The sequence below is a fragment of the Hermetia illucens genome, chromosome 3 (genome assembly GCF_905115235.1).
Source record: "Hermetia illucens chromosome 3, iHerIll2.2.curated.20191125, whole genome shotgun sequence".
NCBI lineage: Eukaryota > Metazoa > Arthropoda > Insecta > Diptera > Stratiomyidae > Hermetia > Hermetia illucens.
Window position 1 is genome coordinate 173597721 of NC_051851.1, and position 27595 is coordinate 173625315.

Here is a 27595-nt window from a genome sequence, read left to right on the forward strand (position 1 = left end):
CGAGCTTTTTATATTTTTTAAAAATAAGTAACATCTTCATTTTATTTTTCTTAATAATCATTTTTACATGAAATAATAAGAACCATTCAATAATTACTTTTTTAAAATAAACTTTTCATATTTTTTTTTTTGTAATTTAACTTTTGTTTTTTCTTGTTCAAAAGTGAGCTTAGCGCATATGCATTATAACTTATTCATTTAACTTCCTATAATTTTATTTTTATTTATTAAATTGTTCATTTTTGTGTTTTCATCTTTTTCCACCATTTATGGATGTTTTATTTTCATTTTGTTGCATTTAATATAGTTTTATTTACACTGAGACAACATTGTATATATGTATGTTATTGTAATACGTATAGCAGCGATAGAGAGATTATTGTTTGTTTATACCACTAGATCTGGATGAGTTCAACCCCTGTTGCTATTTTTCTGGTTATTCCATTTATATTTTGTTTAGGTATCTGTCAGTGAGCAGGGTGAGTGCATGGTTTTGATGTACAATTTTGTGTTAGTTTGTATATTTAACTTACATTTTATGGTAATACCGAGTTTTTGATATAATAATTATATTACAGAATACTTCTTGGGCTGGTAAACATAAGCCTGAATTGGAGAAGAATCCAAAACTGATTCGTTGATTTTCTAGAGTTTAAATAATCCAACATTTTTTTAGATAAAATTGAAAAAAAGCGAAGCAATAAATTAACACTTTTCAAAATACTTTTTAGTATCATATTTTTTCGCTTTTTATAACAATATTGAGTAATCAAACATTGGAATATAATAAATGGTTCAGTTATTTTTTGGATTTAGCTAGTTTCCATAAAACTTTGCATTGGTTTCTAACCAACATGGTTCAATATAATAAATAATTATTCAGTCAGTTTATTGCTCTATCAATACAGCATATTTCAATATTGTTATTTATTCTCTTTCGTCACTTTGGGATTTATATTTTCCATAGTACAGTTCATTTGTTTTATTCTGGTATTGTTTATTTATATATGATTTCATTGTTATATTCGCCTATCTTTTCCAATAAATTTATACAAAAATGTAAATTTGCTCTTTTCGTTTCGTTCTAAATACTTAGTCCGTGTTTTACTCCTTATTATTTAACATTAAGCCGAGTAGGGTTACAGTAGATTCATAGAGAAAAGGTAAATTTACATCTTTAGCTGGTTGTTCTGCTTCAAATTTAAGCATAGATACATATTGATATAACTCGTTAAAAATAATATATTTCCATCGGTACTGAGACAGACAGTTCTAAACTATTCAATTTAATTGTTAGTTTGTATCTTGGTTTAGATTTACAGTTTTGCGTAATGGTTTGAAACTGAAATAGTTAACAAAAGCCTCGAATTAATTTGTTTAATTGTCTTCTAATCTGAAGTGTCAGATATACAGAAATATTTATGTCACTTATTCGATACTGGTGAGATACTTTCATAACATACTTCGAGTATTGTTCATCAATTGTTCGGCGTCCTATCTTTTTTTTTATATAAAAATTTCCTTTATTCGTTACTTATGCCATTACCCTACGTTTGTTCTCAATTTGACCTATTTGTTTTGCAACGGTACATACCTAATTTCCCTATACGTATCTATAATTTCTCTAGATAATTGTTACAATTTAATTGAATTATGTTTGGTTTTACATTCAACTTGGTGTGGCGTTGTAAAATAATTAGTTGTTTTTTTTTTCATCATAATTTCTTCCAAATTCAATCAGTTCTAATTGAATCTGAAATTTTTTTTAGCGGTTTTTTTTACTGGAATAATTTTACAATTTATTATTTATATCCTAAAATATATTATTTCATTCAATTCTAAACTTTGCATAGTTTATAAACTAAAATACTATTTGGGCTTAAGACTATGACAATACTTTTAACTAATTATATATATTAAATTTACACGATTTGCAGCACTTTTGTTGGTAACGATGTAGCCGACAAAGACCCATTGAGCGAACGTTGCGACAGTAACGAGATGTATCTTTGCATTCAGATACTGAAATTGAAAATATAATTTTTAATATTTAACTATCTGGAATTAAATTGGAGGGTTAATAAAAGAATAAAGATTTTCAGGAGTATAGGTTGGGTTTTGTAGAAACGCCTTCGGGGAACGGGTTTGTGTGTCCATAAAGTGAAGGTATTAATCAGCCCAAATAATTGGGGAAACTTCGGAGTAACGCTCCAGGAACTTCGCTAAAATGTAGTCAAAAAGAAACACCATCAACTTAGCCCATTTCAGCCCAGCCCTTCCAACCTTCAACAAAATCCATTCCTACCAAGACAATTTCCTGATTAGCAGTAACTTAACTGTTATTCCCAACCCAAATACCTTTCCCTTCCTCGAAACAGTCCTTGGCATCAGCAACCATGATATCATAATCCTACACATCAAACTCCCAGACATAGTCATTCATTCCACCCCGCCTCAGTGCCCAACTTCCAGCGGGCAAACTGGAAACGCATCAACCTGGTCCTCAAAACTAAATTTCAGCCCTTCCTACTACTATTTAACAGTACAGTTCCCATGACACCATTAACCAAACATTTCGTCAATAGACTGAAGCAATTTGGCAAGTATCTCACGAACTGATCCCATCCCGTCCCATAAACTACTGCATTACCCTCTCCGATAACATCCTAAAAGATATCCAATATAAAAAGACCCTCAGGCGGAGACTATTGAGAAACAGATACTCCCCGCAATCCTCTCACCTTCTTTTCGAAATCCGCGAACTGGACAGGTCCATCCTCGAAAGAGTCCTAACTCTCTACACCCAATACCTCCACAACCGCTTCTCCAACACCGAATTAAACCCTAGTACATATAGAGAATTCATGAAAACCTGCCCGCGTTTAGGCACATCGGTCCAACAAAATGCGATCCTACCCTAAAACTCCCCCCCCCCCCCCACAGAAAAGGTGTACGTCCATGCTGACCACTTTCTCCAGACACATCACTGCACCCTCCATTTCCGTGAATCACGGTTCGACAACGAGGTAAATCCACATTCCTCAACCTACACAAAATCCCTTCACTCAAGGTCTCGCCGATCCAAAATATCCTCCCCATCCACTTTGTCAGTCCAGACTCCGTCAAGGCGTCCATCGCCTGCTCAAAAAACAAAAAATCGGTAGGACTTGACAAAATCCCCTCCATCGTCCTAAAGAAATGCACCCCTAGCATTGCTCATGTCTTCCATCATCAACCATTGCCTGATCAATGCTCGCTTCCCAACAGTTTGGAAGAGTGCTCGGATAGTTCTTACCCCAAAAAAGAATCAGAATCCTCTAAATGCCGATAGCTATAGGCCTATCTGGATCCTTTCACAATCCACCAAGATCTTCGAGCGGACCATGAAAACCACCATCGCAAACCAGCACTGTGAATCCAATCATACACTCACCGATTTTCAATTCGCCAACCGACCCAAACACTTGGTTGAGGAACGCGCCGACCATAGCCTGTCTCCTTGACATAAAGAAAGCTTTCGACTCCATATGGCAACGTGAAATCGCTTATAAGCTTTCCGAATTGCTCCCTTTTCATCCGCCTCCAAGAGCATCTCTCCTCTCCCTATTCAAATCCGGCTGGCATCCCTCAGGGATCAGTCCTCTCCGCCACCCATCCGTATCCATTTTTGGTCGCTTATAATAATTCGATGCAAAAATGACTTTCTTTTGTAGCGTTCGAGGTGCATTTCAGACATACATAGTCGCCTTTCGACATCTCTTGGCTTCAGTTCGAGTGGGACCCAATTTTCTACCTTGTGAATGAACCCCAAATGCTTTTAAACGTCTGGAAATGGTTAGCTGTGTCACGCCTAGTTCTGTTGCTGGCTCATCTTGCGTTCGGCACGTGTCTTCACTGAGGAGGGTCTCTAATTCTTTCTCTTCAAATGGCTTCTCTTGAGTAGGACGCTTTTTGCTGTTGATGTCGAAATCGCCACTTTTGAAGGGTTTAAACTGCGGCGCGCCATCTATTTGTTCTCGAGCTGGAAGAAATGTTCTCCCCGCTCGAGAACGCGGTACGGGCCCTCATATCGAGGCTGCAGTGGCTTCCGGACGGCATCCGTCCTGACCAGAACGTGCGTGCATGTGTCCAGTTCCTTGGGCGAACAGGCAGGTGTGGACGAGTGTCGGGTGGGTGGTGTGGCTTTTATGCTTCGGAGATTGTCTCTCAGCAGACGCACCAACCCCGACTCTGTGACACCCGATCTCTTGTCGAAGACCGGATCGCTTGGGAGCCGGGAAAACCGGCTCCGGGCAAACCGCCTTCAAGCAAACTGCTTCCCGGCTCACAATCGACGGGTTGTGCAAAGTTTAGGGGAAAGGATCGTTCAGGGAACCTGTGGCTAAGGGGAAACCGAAGCGGGTAGCGGTCCTCGAACTATCCCAACTCTTCGAGACAAAAGTCAGCAAAGGGGCTCGCCGGCGACGGCTAGGCCTCAATTTGCAACCAAGGCTATCGAAGCTGATGCATCTGGTTACGATACTGATCATTGCGAAGTTTAGGAGGAAACTCCTCTTAGCTGCAAAGTAACTTCTCTGGCTTCCAGAAGAGGAGCGGAATGGTGCTGAGGTTCTGGAACAACTTAGTGTCCACCTGGTCGCTGGTAGGCAGCAAAACAGGAGAGCTGATAGGCCGCAAACTTTTCTTAATATTGGCGTTCCCGAACCGGATGTTAAGGAGTTTCGGGAACAATCAGGCTGCCGGCTCTACTACCAGCTAGGGACTGTCACGTTACAAGTGTCGCCTCCTAAAACCATTGAAGGGAACGTGAAGCGCTCGGCATCTTCATCTGAAATCTAGATGAGGTGCCATATTTTCCAAATAAATTTGCAGCATTGTAAAGCGGCGACTGCAATTATTAGTACTCGGATCAATAGCTGCAAGACATTTATATACCTCATACAAGAACCGAGGGTTGCTGGTGGCGTAGTCAGGGGCCTAAATTTCCAACATGCTGACCTGTTGTATGTCAATGGAAGCGATCAGCCCCGCTCCTATATGGTAGTCTCAAAAGACTTCCAGGCTAATTAGGTTAATAACCTTTGTGATGGCGACATCACATCGGCTAAACTAACCATAAAAAGTCAACAGGGAGACAAAGTGATACTATGTTGCTCTGCATACTTCTCCTACGACGCAGAAGACGTTCCCACTGAAGCATTCATCAGAGCTATCCAATATGCCAAAAGTAAAAGCATGGGGGTAATAGCAGGATGTGATGTCGACGCTCATCACATATGCTGGGGAAGTTCCAACGTCAATGCAACATGATCGAGACTACTGGAGTATCTAGCAGGAACCGATCTGCGGATCCTTATTTTGGGTAATGAACTCACTTTGTTCAACGTGGTCAGGCGAGAGGTCATTGACATTACGGTGGCATCCCCTGACATCGCGGCTCTGTTCGGAGAGTGGAGAGTATCAAACCATATCACACTCTCGGATCACAGACCCGTTGATTTCCTAATAGGCGTGGATGCACCTCCACCCACTCCATTTCGGAATCCGCGGAAGACAGATTGGGCAACATATACAACAAAACTCAGCGCTCGAGCCATGATTGCTTAGAAGCGCATCAAATCCATTCCTGGAATTGAGAAGAGAACGCGGATGGTCACAACCAGTATTGGAGATGCTTTCGAAAAAAGCTGTCGACTCAAGATTCCAAAGAAGGGTAAAACACCATGTGGAACTCGGATTTGGCAAAACGGAGGGGAACCACAAACATGCTTCTCAATCGTGCTCTGAAGTGTGATCCAGGGGCTAGCTGGAATCGCTATAAAGAGGCACAGAAGGCTCTAAAGAAGAGCATAAGATCGGCTAAACGATCATCATGGAGACGCTTTTGAGAAGAGACTAACTTTCTTGAGGCTACCTCAGAGCTGAAGCCAATTCTGGTTAAAGAACGTAGTCAGAAACTGGGTTATTTACGTTTACAAGACGGGAGGTACACAGAAAGCGATGAAGAAACGGCAAACTATTTGCTTGAAGTACACTTCCCATGCAGTATCTAAAATCTCATCTCGGGGCGACAGGTGCAAACAGTCCTCAGCGCATCATGGAATCAAACCGCTGTTAATCTGTTGGATCCTTCACATGCTAGAGTGGTATTGGTCTCCTAGCCTATTGAGGTAGGATGTCTTAGGGGCTGCCCTTTTTCTGCTGTAATGGCTCCTGGAGGACAAAAAACTCATCGCGTTAGCATTTGCGGACGATCTAGCCGACAGTTTGCGGACACAGGATGTGACCGCATGAAATCCACAGTTTTTGTCTGGTGGCTAAGACTGAACTTTACTAACAACAAGAAGCTGCTAACGCAGATTCAGAGGCTTGGTTGTCTAAGTATTACTGGAGCGATGACTACTACGCCGTCTGCGGCACTTGAAGCTATTCTAAATCTATCCTCCCATTCACTTGGACGTAAAATGAAAAGCAGCCAACGACGCATATAGACTCGATATCATTGGAACGTGGAAAGACGGTCACCATCATACGGTCATGCGTCGATCTGGAAATTCCTTGACAAACATCTGGTAGCTCTGATGCTGGCCGATCATATAGTTTCTAGATTCCTCTTTGTGAGACATCCACTGTCGTAATCATCAAAAGAAGAGAATGGTCGATAAATGGCCATGAGTCTTTTCAGATTGCAGACTTAATAATCTTCACCGACCGGTCAGTCATGGAGGGCGGATCCGGTCTAGGAGTATTCTCGGGAATACGATTATAGAACTCGGAAAAATGATGACCATATCCCAGGGGGAGATATATGCCATTCCATTGGGAACAGAAGACCGGAGGGGTCACAATATTTTCCGACAGTTGGGCGGCATTATCAACACTAAAGAGCAACAACATATCAAGTCAGTTGGTGTGGAGTTTTAGGTGCTGCTAACATTTGGCCGACTGAACGAAATATTCCTGATGTGGGTGCCAGGGCACTAAAGCATCGATGAGGAGGCTGACAGGCTGGCTCACCGAGGGTCTGGATCCGCAATGGTGGGGCCAGAACCAGCTTATAAGACCCGCCCATCTACTGTCAAGTCTACTCTGAAGGGTGAAATTGCAAGGATTCAGGCAGCCGAGTGGGAAAATTTGAACTCTTCCCGGCAGGCGAAAATCCTTGTGAAAGGACCTGGGGTCGACAGATCGGTTGTTCCTTAAGAAGCAGGAATGGAAATTCTAGTAGGGCTTTTAACGGGATACTGCTCCTTAAATTATTATATGGAAAAGGTTGGGGTGGTGGTTTCAGCGATGTGCAGTCAATGTGAGGAGAAGGAGGAGACGGCCCTGCACTTTTTATGCAGCTGTCCGGCTTCCCCAGATCTCAGACGAAGACACCTTGGTAAGGTTTTCTTCAATGAACAATCTGCACGCTCTCTACCCATAAAGAATGTTCTGAGATTCGCTAAATCCTGCGAACGCCGTAAGTGTGGAGCCATTGAATAGGCGATTTACGGGGATAGTATAATGGACCTAACAATGGCCTGAGTGCTCGGAGCTGCGGCGTCCCCTAATAAACTAAAATAAACTCAGTAGAAGGAGGTTTATTTGAGCAGGCTCTTGTCCAGGAGGGATCGACTTCGATACGGTTTGAATTTACACAAAGGGGATGGACTTTTTTTTACTTATGTGGGTACCTGTAAGACACGTTCCATGGTCGCATCCCTCATATTCTTCTATATCATGCTCAGTGTGAGAATCGCATTGCTAATCTTTTTCAGTTCCGTTCGCTGCGTGGTATACCTTCTAAGATACTAGTATAACACTTCGAATTATTATTGTAGCTAGTTTACTTTAGATATACAAAATGCTCCGGTCTCAAACTCAGTGTTTCAATTTAGTGTTTAAAGTGAGGATCACCACTTCCGCTTATGTTGGTACATCGCAGATAATTCGCATTTTCTTCGTTATCTTTGGTTTGTAGATCCATAGGAGGTTTCCTTACAGTTCGCGTTAGGAGTGCAGCCCTTTGAAGATTCAGACCCAAAGCTATTTTTAAGTGGTCTTCCTTAGTTGGGAGGACATGGGACCATGAGGATCCCAGCATGCGAATTGGAAAACATGGCCAATCGATTGCTAATTTTGCTCAGAGACGTGCTGTGATTATCCTTCAACATGATCTTCTTCTTCTTTCTTTTTCTTCAGCCTTTGTCCCGTTCACAAGCGGGGTCGGCTCGTCGTGATCGGCTTCGCCATTTGACTTTATCGAATGCCTGATCTGGGTGCAATCTCGAGGCTTTCAAGTCCCCATCTAGCGTATCAAGCCACCGTTGTTTATGTCTGCCTTTTGGACGTTTACCATCGACTTCGATGCTCAGACCAATCTTGGCAAGTGAATTCTCTTTTGCACGAATTGCGTGACCATACCATCGAAGACGCCTCTCTCGCAACTTTTCCACGATGGGTGCAACCTCATAACGATCGCGAATATCCTTATTTCGGATGTGATCTAAACGTGTGACGCCACTAGTCCAACCTAGCATCTTCGTCTCCATTACCGCAAGACGCCGTTCATTGTCTTTTATAGTCGGTCAACACTCAGAACCATAGAGGGCGGCTGGACGGACGACATTGCGGTAAATTTTAGATTTCAGATGTTCGTTGATACGTCGATCACAAAGAACACTAGTTGTGGAACGCCACTTCATCCAGGTTGCGTTAATGCGTGAAGCAATTTCATAACGCAGTTCTCCATTGGCTGATAGCGTTGACCCGAGCTATTCAACATGATCTTCTACATTTTTCAATTCTGGAATGTGTCTTTCTGGTGTGCTCCTTATAGTGAGAGGTAGGAGGAACATAAAATATTTATGTTTGGCGTAAACTGGTGTTACTGTGCCGATTTTAGGCAATGCGCTGGCAATCTCCCAGGACCCCGGACTAATCTTCGATTGTTGTGCCTCATGGCCGATTTAGGCCCCGAGGCTGTCGGATATGAGGGAGCGGGCGTGATCAGAGAAGTTGCATCGGTTACTAAAGCTCAAATGGGGCATATTTTATTATCCTGATTGTAAGTGCTTCTGAAAAATATCCTTCCTTTTTATAGCTGTCATTTTGAAAGATACTAGATAACTAGTATCCCTAGGTTTCCTACGTTCATATCAGTTAAGTCAACACAGCCTGTCACTTTTGAAACCCTAGTTAGGAAGTCTAGATTTTTACACTGACAGGGAGTTAGGACCAACACGGCCGGTGTTCCTCAATCAAAGAAGCGCAGATTTATTTGTCACCTATTTGTATAGAAACGGAGAAAGAATAAGGAGCTCCTGCAGCAAACTAAAATGAGCCTTTAGAGAAATATTTCGTCTTACGCTGGCAAGTACATGGGCCTTAAATATTGGTAACTTACCATAGTTTAGTAGAACCGGGTGTTGGCTAGTCTTGGACCTACCCCCTAGTTTCAAATGCCTGCATACGATCGCACTACCACTCCACTTTGTTGAAAATAGGTCCGTGTCGGGGGACATTTGCTCTTAAGGACCATCAAATCTGGAAGAAAATATCCCACGGAAAATCAACCAAACATCCCGGATTTCTGGGAATATTCAATTAATCCAGGAATAATTGGATCGCATCCACAAAACACAAACATATGCGGCAACTAACAGCCAGAATAGTATTTGCTGGGGTGTTGGACGATTTAATTATTCGAACAATGGACATATTTGAATTGATCACTGCATGGATACCCCATAATCCACACGAATGAGATGAGTCCTGGGACGTATCTCTGGAAAGCCATTAATTACTCAATGAACGTTATGTTATCACTTGATGCCGCATATTCCGATATAATTTGCAAAGAAGCTTTAAACGCTTCCACTTGGCCAAATGGAGTGTGTGGATATAATATGCAAAATTAATTCGCTCTAATTTGAATTTAACATGTTGGACTCAAATATTCGTGTGGATATGAAGTGCACCCCATTATGACGGCAATCTCGACGGAGTCATTAACATATCATTTGCAATGAAGATTCTTTCATGGTAACATTTCGTGGATGTGTACATGCATTACAAACATGCATAAATGAGAGCTGGAGTTACTGCTGGGGGTGGATGAAGGGTGGTAACATGGCGAACTTGATACAGCGGGCTAGATCCTTCGATAGAATCAGTCGTTTGAAAACACCTTGTGCAGCAGTCCCTTGTGCCGTGTGTTTTGTTTGCATGAGTTGAAAAGAAAATGTTGCCCCGGGGGCTGTTTTGTTAGGTGCTTTTAAGGGTGCTGAGACTATGAGACATGGGTGGGGATGTTCAATGTTATGCTTGACATGAAATTAACCGGAGGTTATGAAACATCTGAAATGTGTAAATATAGACATTGTGGCGAACATGGAGCAGGGGTTGTAATGTGTATTTAGCTGTACTTACAATTTGACATACATGGAGCACCTTTACACACTTTCATCACAGCCGGCCGGGGTTGATTTCTGCAAGCGTTGCCGGCTGGCCTTCGTGTGCCATACCACACACACTGGAGGATTCTGTATTTGATACCTTGGGAACCGCATTGAGCATTGCACTGAAAAGAAAGATGGTTTTTGTTGAATGCGTGTTTGTTCATTTTAGGGGATTTATTATTAATAACAAGGGTTTGGTGTCGTGAGACTTTTGACGGCGTGTTTCAATGGACCGGCTCATTCAATAACTTGACTTTGAATCGTCCAGTGAATGGACACTGTATTTGCTCCAATTGGCTTCTGGAAGGTTGCCTTTTATGAGTGCTTACAAAGTTGCCTACCTGTGACCACGGCTCCACTCTCCAAACGCCTTTGCAAAGCTCGTTATAACACTCCTGCCGGTCGAGCGGGCGTTCTCCTTCATCACATTTATTACTATGTGTGTCGTTAGGAAATCTGCAGACAATATCCCGCTTTTGAATTGCCGTATTTCGACCAATACACCGAGATCGCTGACAAAGCGTCCAGGATCCTATTACCCATCGAGGACACTCTTCTTGTCCACACGACTCAAAGGCGTCGGGAATCTCAAGTCCTGCATCTTCACATAGAGCATTGTCAACACTTTGAGTTGTGTTGTGCAGTTTCACCATGCAGTAAATCGAACGTCTCTGAAATGGAAAAATAGATATGAAAGGACAATCCTATTATCCAATCCCATTAACTTACTCTTAGTCCTTCCTCGAGACCGCAAGTCTGTGAACATTCCGACCACGGTGTTGTCATCCATTCGAATTGAAGGTCCTTTTTATCACCACGTCCTAGGAGGACTGCATCTTCGGTGGTTGTTGAAAATATATCACTAATATTGAAAGCTTTTACTGGTTCGTCCTTTTCCAATTGTTCTAGTTCAATTCCGAAGTCGAGTCCTTTTTCAATGAGAACGTGATGTCCTGGTGAATTACTGAAGCTCTGTAATGGCCACAGATACTGGAAGTGAAAATATTTTTTTCAAATTAGTCCTTTCCCAGCAAGTTTGGTATTGACACTGTACTATATGTAACGTGTTCCTTTTGAATATCTGGGAACACGCATTGCAGTAATTTGTCCTTTGAAGCAACGAAAGCGGAATAAGCAGATAAAATTGATGAAGAAACATGCATGCAAAAGGAAGACACAATTTACCACACGACTAAGTGAAAAAGAAGACGCTACTGAAGAGAAAAACATAACAAAGTATCCTTCTCATTTCCAAAATAGGATTACGTCCTTATTATAGCCAACTTACATTCGTTGCCTGCGTCTTACTTGCAAGGATGTGAAACGCTTTTGATGTTACCACGTTGGTAGCTGGATGCGATACCGGCTCATTGATACTTCTTTGAAATTCGACTTGGAAAAACTGCATCTGTTCGGGAAACGTCCACCCCTCGCAGCACTATAGCTTGAATTGTCCCCTTTGTAACCCTTACCGATATTTGTGATGGGACTCATAGTACACGTACCTCCCAAATTTGTGAAGTAAATGAATCAGGACAACATATTCCCGGCACTCGGCAAGGATAACGGGGCAAGTGGAACCAACAAAGGCAACGAGGATTACATCGAAATTTCCTGAATTTCACGACGAATTATGACGGTCCACTGGCTGAAATTGGATTGCCAGCGTACACAGGCTCCATGTGATGCTGCATATCCAGCAACTGGACCGTGAACTTTAATTTAGTCGTCAGCTTGTTGAGTCCTTCCATTCATTGCCAGTTGACTGGGCAAAAGTACAGGATTGGATGGTAGCAGTTATGGTAGCAATATTTTCAGGATGCATTCGTAGTTTTCCGGGTACATATGACATGTGCGGATAAGCGTGGATGCTGCAGGAGCTTGGGGAGGATATGTTGTGCTTTTGTTTCAGAATTTGTATCATTTTAGGCGACTATTGCCGCATTGGATAAGGAGACTTTTTGATGGTTTATGATGGAACTTGTGGGGCGAAAAAACTTTGAGCTAAAACGGTGATAGGGCCTGCATTATGCGGGATTATAAAATGTTGCAAAGGACGTTGACTGTGTCGCAGTATCATAACAAAATATTTAGACTCGTCCCTCAAGTGTCATCCAAATTAATATGACCTTAGAATGCTTAGGTGCTCAGGGAGAGTGGGAACCCCAAAAGCCCCCTCCTAAAGATTTGAGGTAGGGCAAACTTCGATTAACGATGTCATTTGTCCTCGAATCTTCCTTCTCGATCGGTGTTCTCTGGTTCCACGCGACTGGTTTCCCAGCCCTACACATTGGTTAAATGATTTGTGGAATTTTGATAAATTACAAGTTAGGGACTGTCCAAAAGGGCCCTACATTCCTGAGCGTTGCTAGCACAGAGGCGGGAAAGCAAATGTCAATAGGATATTTCGATAAAGCTTCTGCATTTGCTGGAATACCTTAACGCCCAGTTTTGCCATCATATTAGGTTTTTGGGATAGCTCTGCCTTTTGGGGCGACTTTGACTAACCAGAAGGGCCTTTGGCTATCACCGAATCACTATTAGTCGTTAGAGTATTTTTAGGAACGCACTGAGTTACGTTCTTCAGGAGAACTTATCTATCAAAACCGCTTTTTGGCAAGCGTAATTGTCTAAGCCTGGCTCAGTTAAACCTACAGTACCTGCAGTAGAGAGCACTTTGGTCTACGATACGTTGATATTGCTAAAATTTACAAAACAATACTCGATCGTGTTCTGACGCAAACCAAGCTGTCAAAGAAGGTGTCTAGAGAAGCTATTAAAGAAACTGGTTTAAAAAGAGACCATGGAGTTCACCCACCCACTTCAGTAATTTCTTCGGTCGTGTGTGTCGTTTTTCCGACTTATTTTATAACGAAAAAGTTAAACTGGCCCTCGAAATACCAGTCATGAGGAATAAAAAACTCACTATTCGGTATCAAAAGGTAAAATTTGTCCTTTTTTGTTTCCAGTATTATTAATGTTACCACTCTTTGCTGCTTTAACAGTGAAGGTAGAGTTATTGTACAATTTTTCTGTGGTGTTTTGCGGTAAGAGAGAATCTCACTTTAAAGGCGAGATTCGGACTGCAAGCTAAGATGGAACAGCATTCCCCGATGGCTGCGCTGATAAAGCGGAGCTTGGTCTCTAATATACGAACGTTGAATACCTTGGACACCTTGGACAGTTTTATGTAACATCCTTTCTCTGGTGACCTGGCTAGCTAGGTTGAAACGAAGTCGTGGGCTCAACAAACAAAAATGAAAAACGGGCAATATACGAGGAAGAGGTGATAATGTCCGGCGTATCTTCAGAGGCTGAGCTACTGGCATTCAACCATGAAATAGTAGCCGCCAAGCACTGCACAGTCGATGCTAGCCATAGTACTACTGGACTTAAACCAATAACAGAAACATCTGGGAGCGAGGTGGCAGACGGAGTAGTGGTTTCCATCTTGGCAACCACTATCGTCGTACTAGGAATAGCCACTATCAGTCATGGTACTTCTTACCCGAAACCGTTAACGTTGGGGGTCCCCCCCCAAAATAAGGGCTGACAAGTATGTTGGAGGTCGGCAAAAAAGCGAAGGTTCACTGGAGTCCTGCTCAAGAACAAGACCACTAGAAGGCGATATAAATTCTGAGTAAGATTGGAGAGAATAAGGAGGTCGGTCTGTCCACGGACAGGATGAAAGGGGCTTCGCTAAATACCTGGCCATTTTCGAAGAATATAAAAACAAACGTCTAGCAAGTGGCGAAGTCTACCGCCTTTTAACACAACTGATTTTAGCAGAGTATGCATAGCTCGGACGTCAAGCATCCTCTGCAAATAGTTAAATAGCATGCCGATGGGGTACGAATGGTAAAACCTCCAGCAACATGGGTAGGAGTTACCTACGTGTGTCGTTAGTCGATGGTAATTTCGGTAGCTGCAAACTGTCGCGGGAGGTGTGGACCAGAGAGATGGATATGAATAACCAGTTTCTCTTGGTCGGTAAAGGCGAATAGAGGGGATTCACCCCCTGCTTTTATTCCTACCATGTTAACCGTGGGCCCCATGCCTGCCTTGATATTCACGGACCAAGTCCTCAGGCACTTTTTCGAATCGTACGTTATTAAGATCAGTGACACTTGTGAGGGCTTAAGCCCATAAGTCCCATAAGACGCTCGCATCTGTGCAGAAGGTCCGCACGGATAGGGACTAGCTTGTATTTTCAAAACTCCGTATCTCCATGGGCGGGTGGTTATCCAGAAGGAGCAACCCTAGGTGAACAGTCAACATTTTTTAGTTCGTATAACTAGAGAGTGCCTGGAGACACTGGGAAAAGCAAATGATAGGGTACGGTTTGGTGTCTCGAACGCAAAGGCGAAAGTGTTGCGCTTCGCGGAGTCGACCACCTGGATCCACTCGATGTCGCCAACAAGCTGTTGGAGTAGATCGAAATCGCCTTATCGACAGGGATTGACGAACTACGTATGCAAGTATATCCTGTTGAGGATAACATAAATATATCTGCAGCATTGGAAGTGCTCCTCAGCTAACCAGCCAGTCAGACATCGACGTCGTAATAATAGAGAAGCCTTGGATGAGTGGAGGTCGAACCATCAAGGACCTTCAAACCAAAAATGGGGGGGGGGGTTGAGTAGTCGACCCAGAGAATATATCCTAGCAAGAAGAGTTTCCACCTTTTTCTGTGTTCGAGTTCCAGCGGTTTAATCGTGGTTAAAATTAAAGGGGCAGGAGCGGAGAATGTCTATTTCTTCTTGACTTACATGGTTAACGACTGGTCGCCAGAAGAACTACAAAATTTAACATCTACCATCGTCGCAAAGAAGGCCAACCTGTTAATAAGTTGCACCACTAAAGCAGAATCATAACACCCAGCTCGGATAACTATCATGTTTGGGACGTTCTTGATATCAGTTCTAACGGGTAATGGGGCTTTTAAGGGGGAGAACTGGAGAAAATCTGACCAAAGGTCCTTATCATTTCTTAGTTGCATACTTTCCAATCTAACTCTCGGTGTAGAAGTCTCCCTTTCAGAAGATAAATGAGGATTGACTGAAGGAAACTCGATGAAGTTATCAAGATCAAAATCTCCGGTGCGCAAATTGACAACTGAAAGGAAAAGGTGTTCCAAACCACCCGCAAAGTCTCATGCCTTGCTAAATACAGCAACAAGACATTGACACCCTTTTGGAATAAAGATATATTCAATCTTAGGAAGCTGCCGTTATTTGTAGAGATTAAGCGGAGCTACATTTTTTTCGGATACTCTTGGAGACGCACACGCAGGTTCATATCGAAAGCGAGCAGCAGCGGCCATGAGTTCGTGAAGGAGTTTGGAACAATCAGCTTCATATCTTTCACGGTGAAAATCCTCGGGTGCATTCTGGACATCTCATTATACCGCATGCAGTATGCTCTAGTGGTCTTCCTGGATAAAAAGGAAGCAATTAACAATGTTAGTACCAAAGCCATCGAGGAAGCTACGTAACTTAGGTAGGGGACAGTCTCCATGCTAAGAACCAAGATAATCCAATCTGGTCTAGTGGATGGTCTATCTGAGGGGCAGTATGGGTTTTGGAGGGCCCATTGTACGGTCGATTCAATAGCAAAGCATCGTGCATATATCTCGCGAGGTGTCCGTTGGAAAGTGTTGCGCGGTGGTGACGGTGGATCTGAGGGATGCGTTTAACTGAGCCAAGTGAGGTTAGATTAATGGCACTCTGGCTAAGCTGGGTGTCACTGGCTATTGAGCTCGGATAATCTAGAGTTACCTCTCGAAAAAACTTCTTTAGGATGAGACGGATGACTTGGCAGAGATGGTATTTGCAAAGCACTCCAATGACGTGGAACTTGAGGGAAGCCATTCATGCCATCAAAGTATAGTGACAAATGGTTAAACTAGAGTCGGCGGATGAAAAAATGGATTATTACTAATCGTAGGAAAAACAATACTGTCAAAATCGGGGTTAGTAATCATGGGGACGTTTCGTCAATTAACTGGGTGTAATGATTAATGCCAAGTTGAGCTTCAAGGGGCGCCTGGACTATGAACTCCCTGCGAGGATAGCAAAAGTTGATCCATTTCTAGCAAGGATGATGTTTGATATTGGTAGACCAAACTATAGTTGCCGGGTGCATGTCACAATGGTGAAATCAATTTTGCTGGCTGGACCATTAGACAACGCCAAAAAAGAGTGAGCTCGCCATACATGTCAATCGTGCAGATTGTGTGCAGCGCATAGAAGAGAGTATGGGGTAAGGCAGTGTGTACCAGCTTGGGAAAATTCCCTTGGACCTTTGATCGAGTGAGGCATACTGTCTCTACCAGGGAAGGAAGGCGAATCCGGCTGTTGTGACTGCGGACTTTTGAAAAGTTACTAGGAAGGAGCTGTAGAGGAGATGTCAGCAATGGTGGGATAATTTCGACCGCTAAACTTACTTACTGATCCCGAGTATTGAGAGGTGAATTACCATCTAACAAAGTTCTTTACGGGAAACTCTTGACAGAGGAACTAATTGCATCGCTTTGACTGTTCCGAATACGCCACTATAGCCAAGGACTCGGAGCATGCTATGTTCCATTGTTTGATATTCGCGATTAAAAGGGGAAGGCTAAACGAGGTCCTCAATGTTGCTATCAAACTCTATAATCTTGCTGAGATCAGGAGCAAATTGGAGCGCGGTAAATGCAACAATAACTGGTGTGCAAAGGAAACTACAGTAACTGGATTGGAAAACTGGATGGAAAATGCGACCGATTCGTTACTTAATCATGCTAGTAAAAACCATAGCCCACCTCCCACCCCAGAACAATACTTCATGGTGGTCCCGAGGGGATATAGGCGACGAAGTGGGGGTGATTTTGGTATGTGAGAATCCCATAAGTTGCACACTTGGTGCAGGAGCAACTTTTTAAGATTTGAACCTCCACTAAAATAAAAAAAATCCAATCTGAATTGAATAGTAGTCACTTGACCAGATAAGAACTACATTCTAGGTTGGCGTCATTTCTCAGATGCTCTAGTTAACAGTAATGGACGAAATTCTACCCACATTGGACAGGAGTGGGGTGAAGATGATGGCATATTCCTATGACTTGGTGATATTGGTGTTAGGGGTCCTCCGTTTTCCCTCCGTTGCTAGTGAAATCATGGAGGTAGCCTTATAAAAAGTATGTCTTTTGGTTGCAAGATTCGGACACGGTATAAATTGCAAGATTTATTTCAAACGGGACTGATGTCATTTAGCGCCAAGTCAAGTTTACCCACAGTTCTTCTCTTGCCCCTAAATGGATAAAGAGCTCCAATGTAAAGTAACTGGGTGGAATCCTTGCACTTAAATTGAAGATTTAACATAAAACTGAGTGCTAAGAAGGCTTGTATCGTCTTCTACGCTGGCAAGATAGCCTAAGGACTTTTGTAAGGGAATGAGGGCTACGACCGAGGATGTTTGTCTGGATGTCCACAGTCGTGCTTCGTCCCATTCTAATGTGTGGTCCTATTGTGCGGTGGTTGGGCTGAGAAGTACTATACAACCAAGCTTAGTAGAATTCAAAGAACCGCGTATGCAGACGCTACCAGAGCTCTGCAATCCTGTCGGGTAGTTGACTTCAATTTACTCCAGCGCCCCTTCCTGTGGGCGTGTGTTCCAGATGTCGGATAGCGGCGGGACAGAACAACGTTCTAGACGAAGTAGTTCAGGAAGTTTGGATATTTTCAACGGACTATGGCACACGTAAATCGAGCTTCAAGGGGGCTCCGCTTTTGACCGCATCTAGGTAAGCGCATCTGCGGATTCTACTGAGGACTGTGAAGGGTGGTATTTACTCTTATTACTTGAAGATGATGACTTCAGATAGCGGAGGATTGCCACCTGCGCTACTTCAAAGAGGAGCTGGTGTTTCTATAGGGACACAAATGTTTCCAGGATTACGACAGTTTGCATGGAGCACTGGTATTGTCAAAGTGACGGAAAGAAGGGAGAAACCCTCAGGAGCTTTCTTTGGGATTGTCCAGCTTTAGCTAGAATCAAACTTCAGACACAAGCTGAAAAGTTGTCTGAGGACTTCAAAGAAATCTTTAGTTGCAGGCTGCTATCTTTGGTGAACACTACGGACAGGCTTGGAAGATCTGAGTTGGTTGGATTTGGTTTGCCTTCGTCCTTGCTGCAGCAGTCACAGTTTTAGGAGTTTGCGGTGTCGAAACGGCATAGTGAGCGCTACTTACCTATCTGGGTCGGAAATGTCGGTATAAGTTAGTGGCTGCGTGTAGAGTGAGGGAGTGGCTTAGACTCTGAGTACTCAGATCTAATGACCCATTATTCTCGATGCCATCTGATTCGACATTAGACACTTTGTGACCATCGAGAGGCCAATTCTCAATACATTTTTCTTCGAAAGTCTGGAACAAATACAAAGTCAAAAGGGAATTTTGAAATGGCGGTGTTCTGAGAAACTTTGTTTTTCATTTTATCGGATATTTATAGGACTAAACTTTGGAGGATTCAAGGTTGAATTTGCTTGCTTTCTTATGGAGTCGTGTTGCAGCTATGCCTCATCTTTGCAAGAGTTGAATATCATCCCCTGAAGTGGAGATACGACATAGTTGGACCACATCAACGGGGCTGTTGTCTAACCAAGTCTTATCTAAGGACATTTAGCAGCCATAAAGCTCTTAATTTTCTTCAATGTTCACCAATTAGTCGATTTAATGATTTCCCAATTCAATGATTCAATACAATTTAATAAAACCTACCACGAAAGCTTCCAAACTATCCAATGCCAAGAGCCCAATCATAAGTGATGGAGAGCCATTTACGAGGAATCGCTTTTCACATCATTTACCTGACACAAAAAGGGATCCTTGATTTTTTTATGGTTTTCGAAAATCGATTAAATGATTTGTGGTTGGTGCAGACATTCCTTTCGTATATTCTAAAATATGAGAGTGATTTCAGTCCGCAGGACCGCAATGGAAAAAAATAACTGATTGCGTTCGAAAATGAAATCCAGTCAGGAAGGAAGAGTGAGAAGACTTTTTTCCTATTCAGAAAATCCATTGATATGTGTAAAATAAAAAAAAAATTGGAAAATCATCAAAAGAGCTTCAACAACCCTCAGCGGTTAGATTGAATAAACGATCGCTATTGCATTGGTTCGGAGCTACAAAATCGAGTACATTCCGAGGTAATAAATGTTCAGGGTGGCACCCTCTCGCCCACATCTAAGCAACGCAAAACGCATTTGTTCCACTTATACGGACCGCTGGATCTGATGTTTTATTTTCCTTTTTTTTTTAAATGAAAATTTCCTGGTTTCATGGAAAATCGAATTAATAAACCTATTCAGGGAAGCTCATATTTATTTTTCACAATCCAAACTGATTCGCAGTCCATTCTATTCTCCTGGAAACAATTTCTAAATAGAAAAAGGGATTAAATAAATTTTCAAGTAGAAAAATGGCTGAAAAGGATAATTCCGGGAAACAGGTTTGTAACTTGTCGGGAATTGTGTTATGGATTAGAATTTCGGCCATTCGATAAGCTGTGGGTTTTTTGGAAGGATTGTTGGTGGGAAATTGCCTGTCCTGTCTTAGCTTCAACTCCAAGGATTGACGATGAAGTTAGTCCTGGATTTAGCCAATATTCACTGTTATTTAATTTTGAATAAAAATGGGGTTGAGTTGCACGAGGCTGTTTGTTTTGTCGAAATCCTTTCACTACTTGTCAGTTTCAAGTCCAAATAACACGTGTTGCTATTGGGGTTCTGCAGTCCTGCCCGGCGGACGCTCTCAACGTACTCATGCATCTTCTCCCTCAAAATTTCCACATTATATAGCGTGCAGTGCCGTCAGACTACGTAAGTCCAGATGCAAAACCATACGCCATAGAAATATTCTAGACGAAGTACCTCGAGAAATCTGGACATTCCCCACGAATTATGCAGAGCTCTTCTGACTGGCAGCCAAGAGGCCATTAAGGCCTTGTACTCAGTGACAACATCCTCCAGGTTATTGTGGCAATGCAGGAACGAGCTGAACAGTCTGGGCGGCAGGCTCAAGGTCCTCTAGGTTGCTGGTTATAGGAACATGGAGGGGAATGAGTGGGCTAAGGGATTGTCCAGGCGGCCCTCTGCTCTTGGCAGTCCTTCGGCGGGTACAGGTGCTGACAGCTATCAACGACGGAATCTACCCGCACTACTTAATAGCCCCAGACCTCAAATGGCGAAGGCTCACCACCCGTTCTCAGTCAAGGAGGATTTGCCTCTGATTCTGTGCCAGACGCGCATAAATGCGTACAAGCTTACGGAGGTCTGCACGGGCACTGGCCGGTAGAGGACCATGCCGCCAGGCTCGGCACTACAATTCGCATTGCCGAAGCTACTGAGAAGGGGAAACGTTCGGTCACTTTCTTTGCAATTACGCAGTTCTAGCTAGATTCAGGCTTTAGGAGATTCGAGACATTAGGTAAACCATCCTTTGGGGACCTCAGAGAGATACAGGGTGGGAGAGCTGCTTTCTTTTATGAGTGCTACTAGCTGGCTCTGAAGATCTGAGCCGGTTGGACTCTGCCTCCTTGCTCTCATAACAGCAACCTCGAGGTAATCTATACGCTCCAGCAAGTAGGAATGCTTTAAAGAACTTTCCGCGGAAGCAGATAAAAACTTTTGCGGAAGAGCGTTCAAGGGATGGGGCGTACACCGCAACTGACCTGCCCGCATTTTTTTCTCGATGTAGTGACGGCCCTTTTTCTTCCGTATAAAATGGAGCGCAAAAAATAACAACAACCGCTGGACGCCTTCACCATACCTGCGGTAACTGAGGGGCAACTTTTGGAGATGTATTGGAAAAGTGGTGATAGCAGAGGTCCTGGTTTGAATGTCGTTCCCAATAGAGTGCTTAATATGACTGCTAAAACCAGACTTGTCTCGTTTATTCGCGCATTTGAGACATGCATGGGGACGGAGTTTTCCCTTCGCTGAAGAGGCTAAAACTGGTTCTGCTATTGAAGCTCAATAAGCAACCGGGATTTCATGATCATACCGTCCGATTGCCTCACACGCAGAGTAGAAAAGATGCTCGAAAGGGCCCTCTACAATAGACTTCTTCTTACCATAGAATGTAGGCATGACCTATCTGAATGACGATCTGGCTGGCTTTTACAAAACTCACCGAACGATCGATGCCAAGGACGTGATTTTGAAGCTGGCACGAGATGCGATGTCCTTCAATAAATACTGCTCTCCATGGTAACATTTGACGTAAAAGACGCACTCGGTTCAGTAACCTGCGTATGGTTAAAAAGCTTATTGGCTAAAACCGGTGTCTCTAGGTACCTCTCGGAAATGAAACTTTGGTACGATCTGGGCGAGGGATCTAAGCAATATACCGACAAGGTGAGAGTAGGGCTCAATATTGGTTCCTTTTCAGTGGAAGGTCATGTAAGATTGTCCTTGTCCTTGTGCCGTTGGAGGTCGAGATAATCCGTTCCGCCGATGATCTAGCTGGGATTGTTATCGCGAAACAACCTGAAGATGTTGAAGTGACCAGCACCATAAAATCTTAGTTTAGTTCGACTGTGGGGAACGAAAAACGGAGGCGGTCTTAACTACTGATTAATATTCGTGTTGGGAATCATATCATCTCTTCAAAACCCACTATCAAATACCAGGAGGTGATCACAGACATGAAGATCAATTCTTAAGGACAGTGAAGTTCAGGTAGAGTCGGAAGGAAGATAATCAAATTATGCATTGTAACTTTACAGTCAATTTGGAGGAAGTAATAAATTCGACAATACACGGGGTGATATATGATAATTGATACCGACTTGCTTAGTTACCTGTAATTAATTTTCGTGTTATCTATGGTTGAGGGTGAGGTAAAACGACAATTAGTGGATCATTACGTTCGGGAATCACAATGGAAGCCAATTTGTTGAATGGACCTGCCAGTTTTTGCACGCAATACTACCCCCACTGGTGAACCCTGCATGAGCGAATTTGTAGGAGAAACACTCTGCATCCAGTAAGGACAGCATAGTGACTACCATAAAGAGAAACGCTGAAAATCTGGCTTGGGGAGCCTATCTGCAATACTCCAACCAGAATAGGGGAAAGGGAAGCATGACAGAAGAAAATTTCAACCGCTAAGCAGGAGGCTAAGAGGACTAAGACTAGGGCTAAGTTTTCTCTACCGAAACTTTCACCCTTCTACCAGCGAAAGGAGAACGAAGACAAATTGACATTGTGAACTACAGTAACTGGTTTGACACTAGGAGAGAGAATGAGAATGCATTTGAGAGGACCGCAAGCCGACTTAGGAAAGCAGTGCGTAAGAAAGTGGAGTGTTTTGTGGATAACTACAGGTACAATATTAATAATAATAATAATTAATAACTCCGCCGTAGCCGGTACCAAGCCCGGTTGTGAAAGGAAGAGGGATGGATAGCTTCAGTCTGAATGGCTGTACGCCATTGTAGCGTCTTAGGGGGGTCCGAAACTCTATCGAAGGGCTGCCAAGAGCAGAGCCCCGCCTGGCCGATCCGTCAACCCGGTCATTACTCCTATGTTGCTACAAGCGGGAACTCAGAGGAAGGTGACCTTCAGCATGCCACCCAGACTGTTCAGCGCGTCTCTACACTGCCCCACCAGCCTGTAGGATGACATCGCTGAGTACAAGACCTTGATGGTCGCTTGGTTGTCGGCTATGCTACTCTTGGGGCTTGGATCATGCTCCACCCATCGACAGACTTCCAACATCGCCAGTACTTCCACACTACACTGGTGAGACCTGAAAGATCATACGACTCGGATACACTGTATGTATCACTGTATGTATCCTATCCTATGCCTGTGAGGTGTGAACGTCAAAAACAAGCGTATGTTGAGCACGGGTGATATATTTGGAGGGCCAAAATGGCCGGAGTGGTTCACAGTACCTTATTATATGCAGGATCGGTCTGAGCAATGGGAAGATGCACTATGCGAGAGCAATCGGGGGAGGGTAAAGGTGACTTACCATTAAGTGGTCCTAAGAGCGTGTACCGTTTTCAGCACAATCTCAAGCGAGGCAGCGTGTGCTATTACGAACAGGGTCCCGATGGATATTTTGGTAAGTGAGGTACAGATACAGAGGACGGAAGGGCGGCAAGGCGGAAGTCGCTGGAAAAGTCCAGAAAACCGGGTACGACTGGCAGAACCCACATGATGATACCCCATTTTGAGGAGTAGATTAAGCGACGACTGTCTAGGTATGGTGGTTACAGGAAGTATCTGTACCGATTTTCCAAATGCATGTGACTTGACGCCCCGGAACGTGCTATGTTCTACTGTCCAATATGGGGATGAGGAGTCTGGAAGACTCACTGAGCATCAGCATTTGAAAATCAAAACTTTACTAAAACGGTCGAAATTCAGGCTTTGGTAATGAAAAGATTTAGGCCGAGCTTGGAAAAGCAAAATGCGCAAGGCAGACGCGAAGCGTGAAAGACTTAGTCGCTTAAAGCGCAGTTTCCCTCGGACGGTGGAGGAAAAAGAAGAAAGTGGATGGTTTTAGTGGTATCATTTTAGTGGATGGGAATCCTACATACTCCTGGAACTTGGTCCGGCAAGATCTTCCAATGATTTTCATTTCCAGTCATGTAAAATGAATACCTTTGAGGGGTTGCCTGGTGGAAGCATCAAGCGCGATCCTCGGTGAAGAAATGGGAGCAGGGATAACCACTGCATAAAGTCAACAGGGAAGAAGAAGAAAATGCAGAGGCTCTGAAGCTAAGTATTGGGTGTTTTTTAGAGTGAGCAAGGAAGCTATCGGTGGGGAATAACGTGGTAATCGGGGCATTTAATGCTAGAAATGATTTAGATTCAGATAAGGAGACCATCGAGCGAGGCACGACCTTATTAAGAACACCAATAGCGAAGGCAAAAAATGATAGGCTAAGATGGCTGGTCGACTGGTTTTGACTGAATTTGTCTAAGAGGGACAACCCAAATTGACACTACGCTTTCAGGAGAAACTCCTCAATTCTTGGGCCTCTGCCAATGTCCAAGTCGATAAAAAGTAAAACTCAGAAAAGTATCTTAAATGCTGTTTAAAAGGACTAATTTGGCCAAGGCTTATAGTGAACAGAGCCTCGACATGGAGGAACTGTTGTGCGAGTTTATCTAGGACAAGTGTAAGGTTTCACCAAGCTGTCAAAAGCATGCTAGGGGCTATTAGCGTCCTTTATAACAGGCCATTTGAAGAGGAAATAGATCCCGAAGAAAGGACGAAATTTGCTCTCCTAACAGTTTAAAAGGCTCATCCAAATAACAGTTTAGCGTAGTTCCATTGACCTGCAACCAAAGAAAGGAATGCAGGAAGAGAAACATGGAGATCATTTAGGGAATTAGCAGGTGCCAGGAGTTTGACAGGACGAAACTAAGAGTACCGAAGGAAGAAAGTGTGGACCTCTAGTGTGAGTGTGTTCAATCGATGTGAATGCTAAGGTGAACGAAAGGTTGTAAACAAAAAGGCGAAGAAGAAAGCAAGGGTGCGAATTCGATGAGAGCCAAATGTTGTCTCCAGCAACGGCAACCTATCGTCCGTGGAGATACTTAAAGTGGCTAAAGCTGATTCCGACCCCAAAACTGGAAATATCAGTAAGGTCCGAAGAATTCAGAAAGAGGATCATATGTTTAATCGGAAAAAAAAATAGCTTGGCAAAGCCGACGGTTATTGTAACCAAACTAAGAGCTCACTTGATGAGAATATTGTAGTACGGACCCAAAAATAAGATCTGTATAGACTGCAAGGATCTCAACGAGGTGATATCCAGAGCAGAAATTTGTATTGACTTGAAAAAACAATTTCAGCTGGAGGGACTGGGAGAAGAACCCATTGTAAGAAAAGCCACTGGTAGTTCTCAAACGGTTACAAAGGAAGTCAGAAAAGTTCGAAACAGATAGACTGTCTGTCATTTAAATGGGCGGATTTCAGAAAAAAGGTACTTCGAGTGCCTCAGGATAGACTTAGAGCATGTATCCTCCGAAGAAGAGTCTGCACGCTTTTCTGTGTGGGGACCTGGGTCCCTGCGACCTAGTCATAACCAAACTGAAGCAGGCAGGGGCAGAGAACGTGTATATTTCCTCGGATTACTTGGTTCACGACCGATCAGCTCCGCCAGAAGAACTACAACATTTGACGAGCATGATAGTAACAAAGGCGGCCAACCTGTTGATAGGGTGCGATGCCAATGCAAGGCATATGCTTTGGGGCAGCATCATCAAAAGTACCAGCCAATCCGCGAGGCTCATTAAGATTCTGTCCAAGGATCATTAAAGCCAATCCTTTCTTAAAAAGTCAGAAGGCTCCTGGACCGAATCTTCCAGTGAACCTTGGAGCTGCTGGTGCAGACACACTTTCTCGCTAGGATGATTTTGAGTCAGAAGCTTGTTTGGAGGGTTTGTGACCACCCCAGCCGTGCGAGAATATCAAATCGGTAACTACCGAGGATAAGATCGGCTGGGCTATAAACAGCTTCTTCGCATATACATCTTCGGACCCAGATAGCATAATGCCAGTTATGCTACAGAAGTAGCAGGAAAGGGCTGTGCCGTGGCTTGTTGAGATTTACCGGAGCTGTATCTCTTTAGGATGCTTACCACAGTCCTGGAGACGAGCACGAGTGGTTTTTACCCCGAAAGCCGGTTGGCGCGGCCAACAATTCGAGGGTTTTCGACCAATCGGCCTCACCTCTTTCGTGCTGAAGACCCTAGAGCGCGTCCGGGACATCCACTTAAGGGCGATTATGGAGAGAATGCTTTTCTCCAAGTAGCAGCATGTCAACCTCAAGGGAAGATCCACAAAAACCGCTTTCCACGGGGAACTGACATGGTTGAGTGGTCACAGCAGTACAAGCAGCATACCCTGGCTGTTTTCTTGGATGTAGAGGCAGCATTCAACAACCTTAGTATCAACACCATCAAGAAAGCCTTGACCAGAATTGGAATGAACATAGAACTGAGGGTTAAGAAGGCCTGCGTAGCCTTCTACGAGTATGCCTGCAAGAGAACCTATGCAAAGAAACGGGGTCTCTGGCCGAGGATAGTTCTCTGGATGTTGACCGCTGTGGTGCTTCCAATCCCAACGTACGGCTCCATTGTATGGAGGCAGACTTTGAGCAAAAAATACAATAGAACGAAGGTTAATAGGACTCAAAGAACCGCATGTGAAGGTGCTCCTGGGCTCTGCAGTCCTGCCCGGCAGGTGCTCTCAATATACTCCGGCATCTTCTCTCCCTAGACCTTCACATTTAATACGTTGTAGCGTGCAGTGCCGTCAAATTACTTGAGTCCGGATGCTGGACCCACTGTATTAACATCCTAGACGAAATCTGGGCATTCCTCAAAGACTACGCCACACTCGAGCGGAAATTCACGCGAAAATTTCTTTTAGACTTTCGAGCCAGGGCACAGTGGAAGACCAGCGACGTGTTGCGAGGTTATGACACATTATTCTTCATCGATTGATTAAAGATGATCTGTGCAGTTCGTGCAGGGGTTTTCTCGCATACACACAGTGCATCCAAGTCGTATGGCCTCCCAGGTTTCGCTGGTGTTTTCCAAGCAGAAGTTTGCCGATGGCTGGAGCATTATCAGAGCCCCAAGCTTTACAAAGCCATTCTGACCGGCAGCCAAGCGACGACATCCTCCAGGCTGGTAGGGTAGTGCAGAAACTCCTCTGGATTCCCGGGCATAGGAACATAGAGAGGAATGCGCGGGCTGATGGATTGGCCAGACAGGGCTCTGCTCGTGGCAGCACTTCGGGGGTACAGTTGGTGTCTCGCTGTCGAGGGTGGAATTTACTCAGACTACTTAGCAGCCGCAGGCCTTAGATGATGAAGGCTTACTGTACCAAGCCAAGGAGAATTTGGCCCTCTTATAACATATCCCGATCACGAGAGCTCTTGTGCCAGATGCGTGCACATGCATTCGGCGGTCTGCACGGGGCACAGGTCCATTGGATACATGCCGTCGGGCTCGGCACACCCTACAATTCGCGCTGCCAAAGCTGTGGAGAAGGGGGGGGGACCCTCAGGCATTTCCTCTACGATTGCCCAGCTCTAGCTGGAGTCAGGCTACAGACATTGGGTAAACCATTCTTTGG

General features: G+C 43.8%; 1 protein-coding gene across 4 annotated transcripts in view; it reads right to left on the reverse strand.

The window, feature by feature from the left end:
- Positions 1-352: 352 nt before the first annotated feature.
- Positions 353-27595, reverse strand: part of LOC119650696 (protein madd-4) — a 276121-nt gene continuing 248878 nt past the window's right edge. For 3 of the 4 annotated variants that reach the window (XM_038053678.1, XM_038053677.1, XM_038053676.1), the window contains 4 exons: positions 11175-11435; positions 10787-11116; positions 10417-10567; positions 353-2022 (listed from right to left, as the gene is read on the reverse strand). In XM_038053678.1, coding sequence (XP_037909606.1) covers positions 1904-2022; positions 10417-10567; positions 10787-11116; positions 11175-11435 — 861 coding nt within the window. In that variant the 3' untranslated portion in view covers positions 353-1903. Of the gene's footprint in view, positions 2023-9391; positions 9532-10416; positions 10568-10786; positions 11117-11174; positions 11436-27595 lie in introns of all 4 variants that reach the window. The other variant, XR_005249352.1, reaches the window with a different exon arrangement.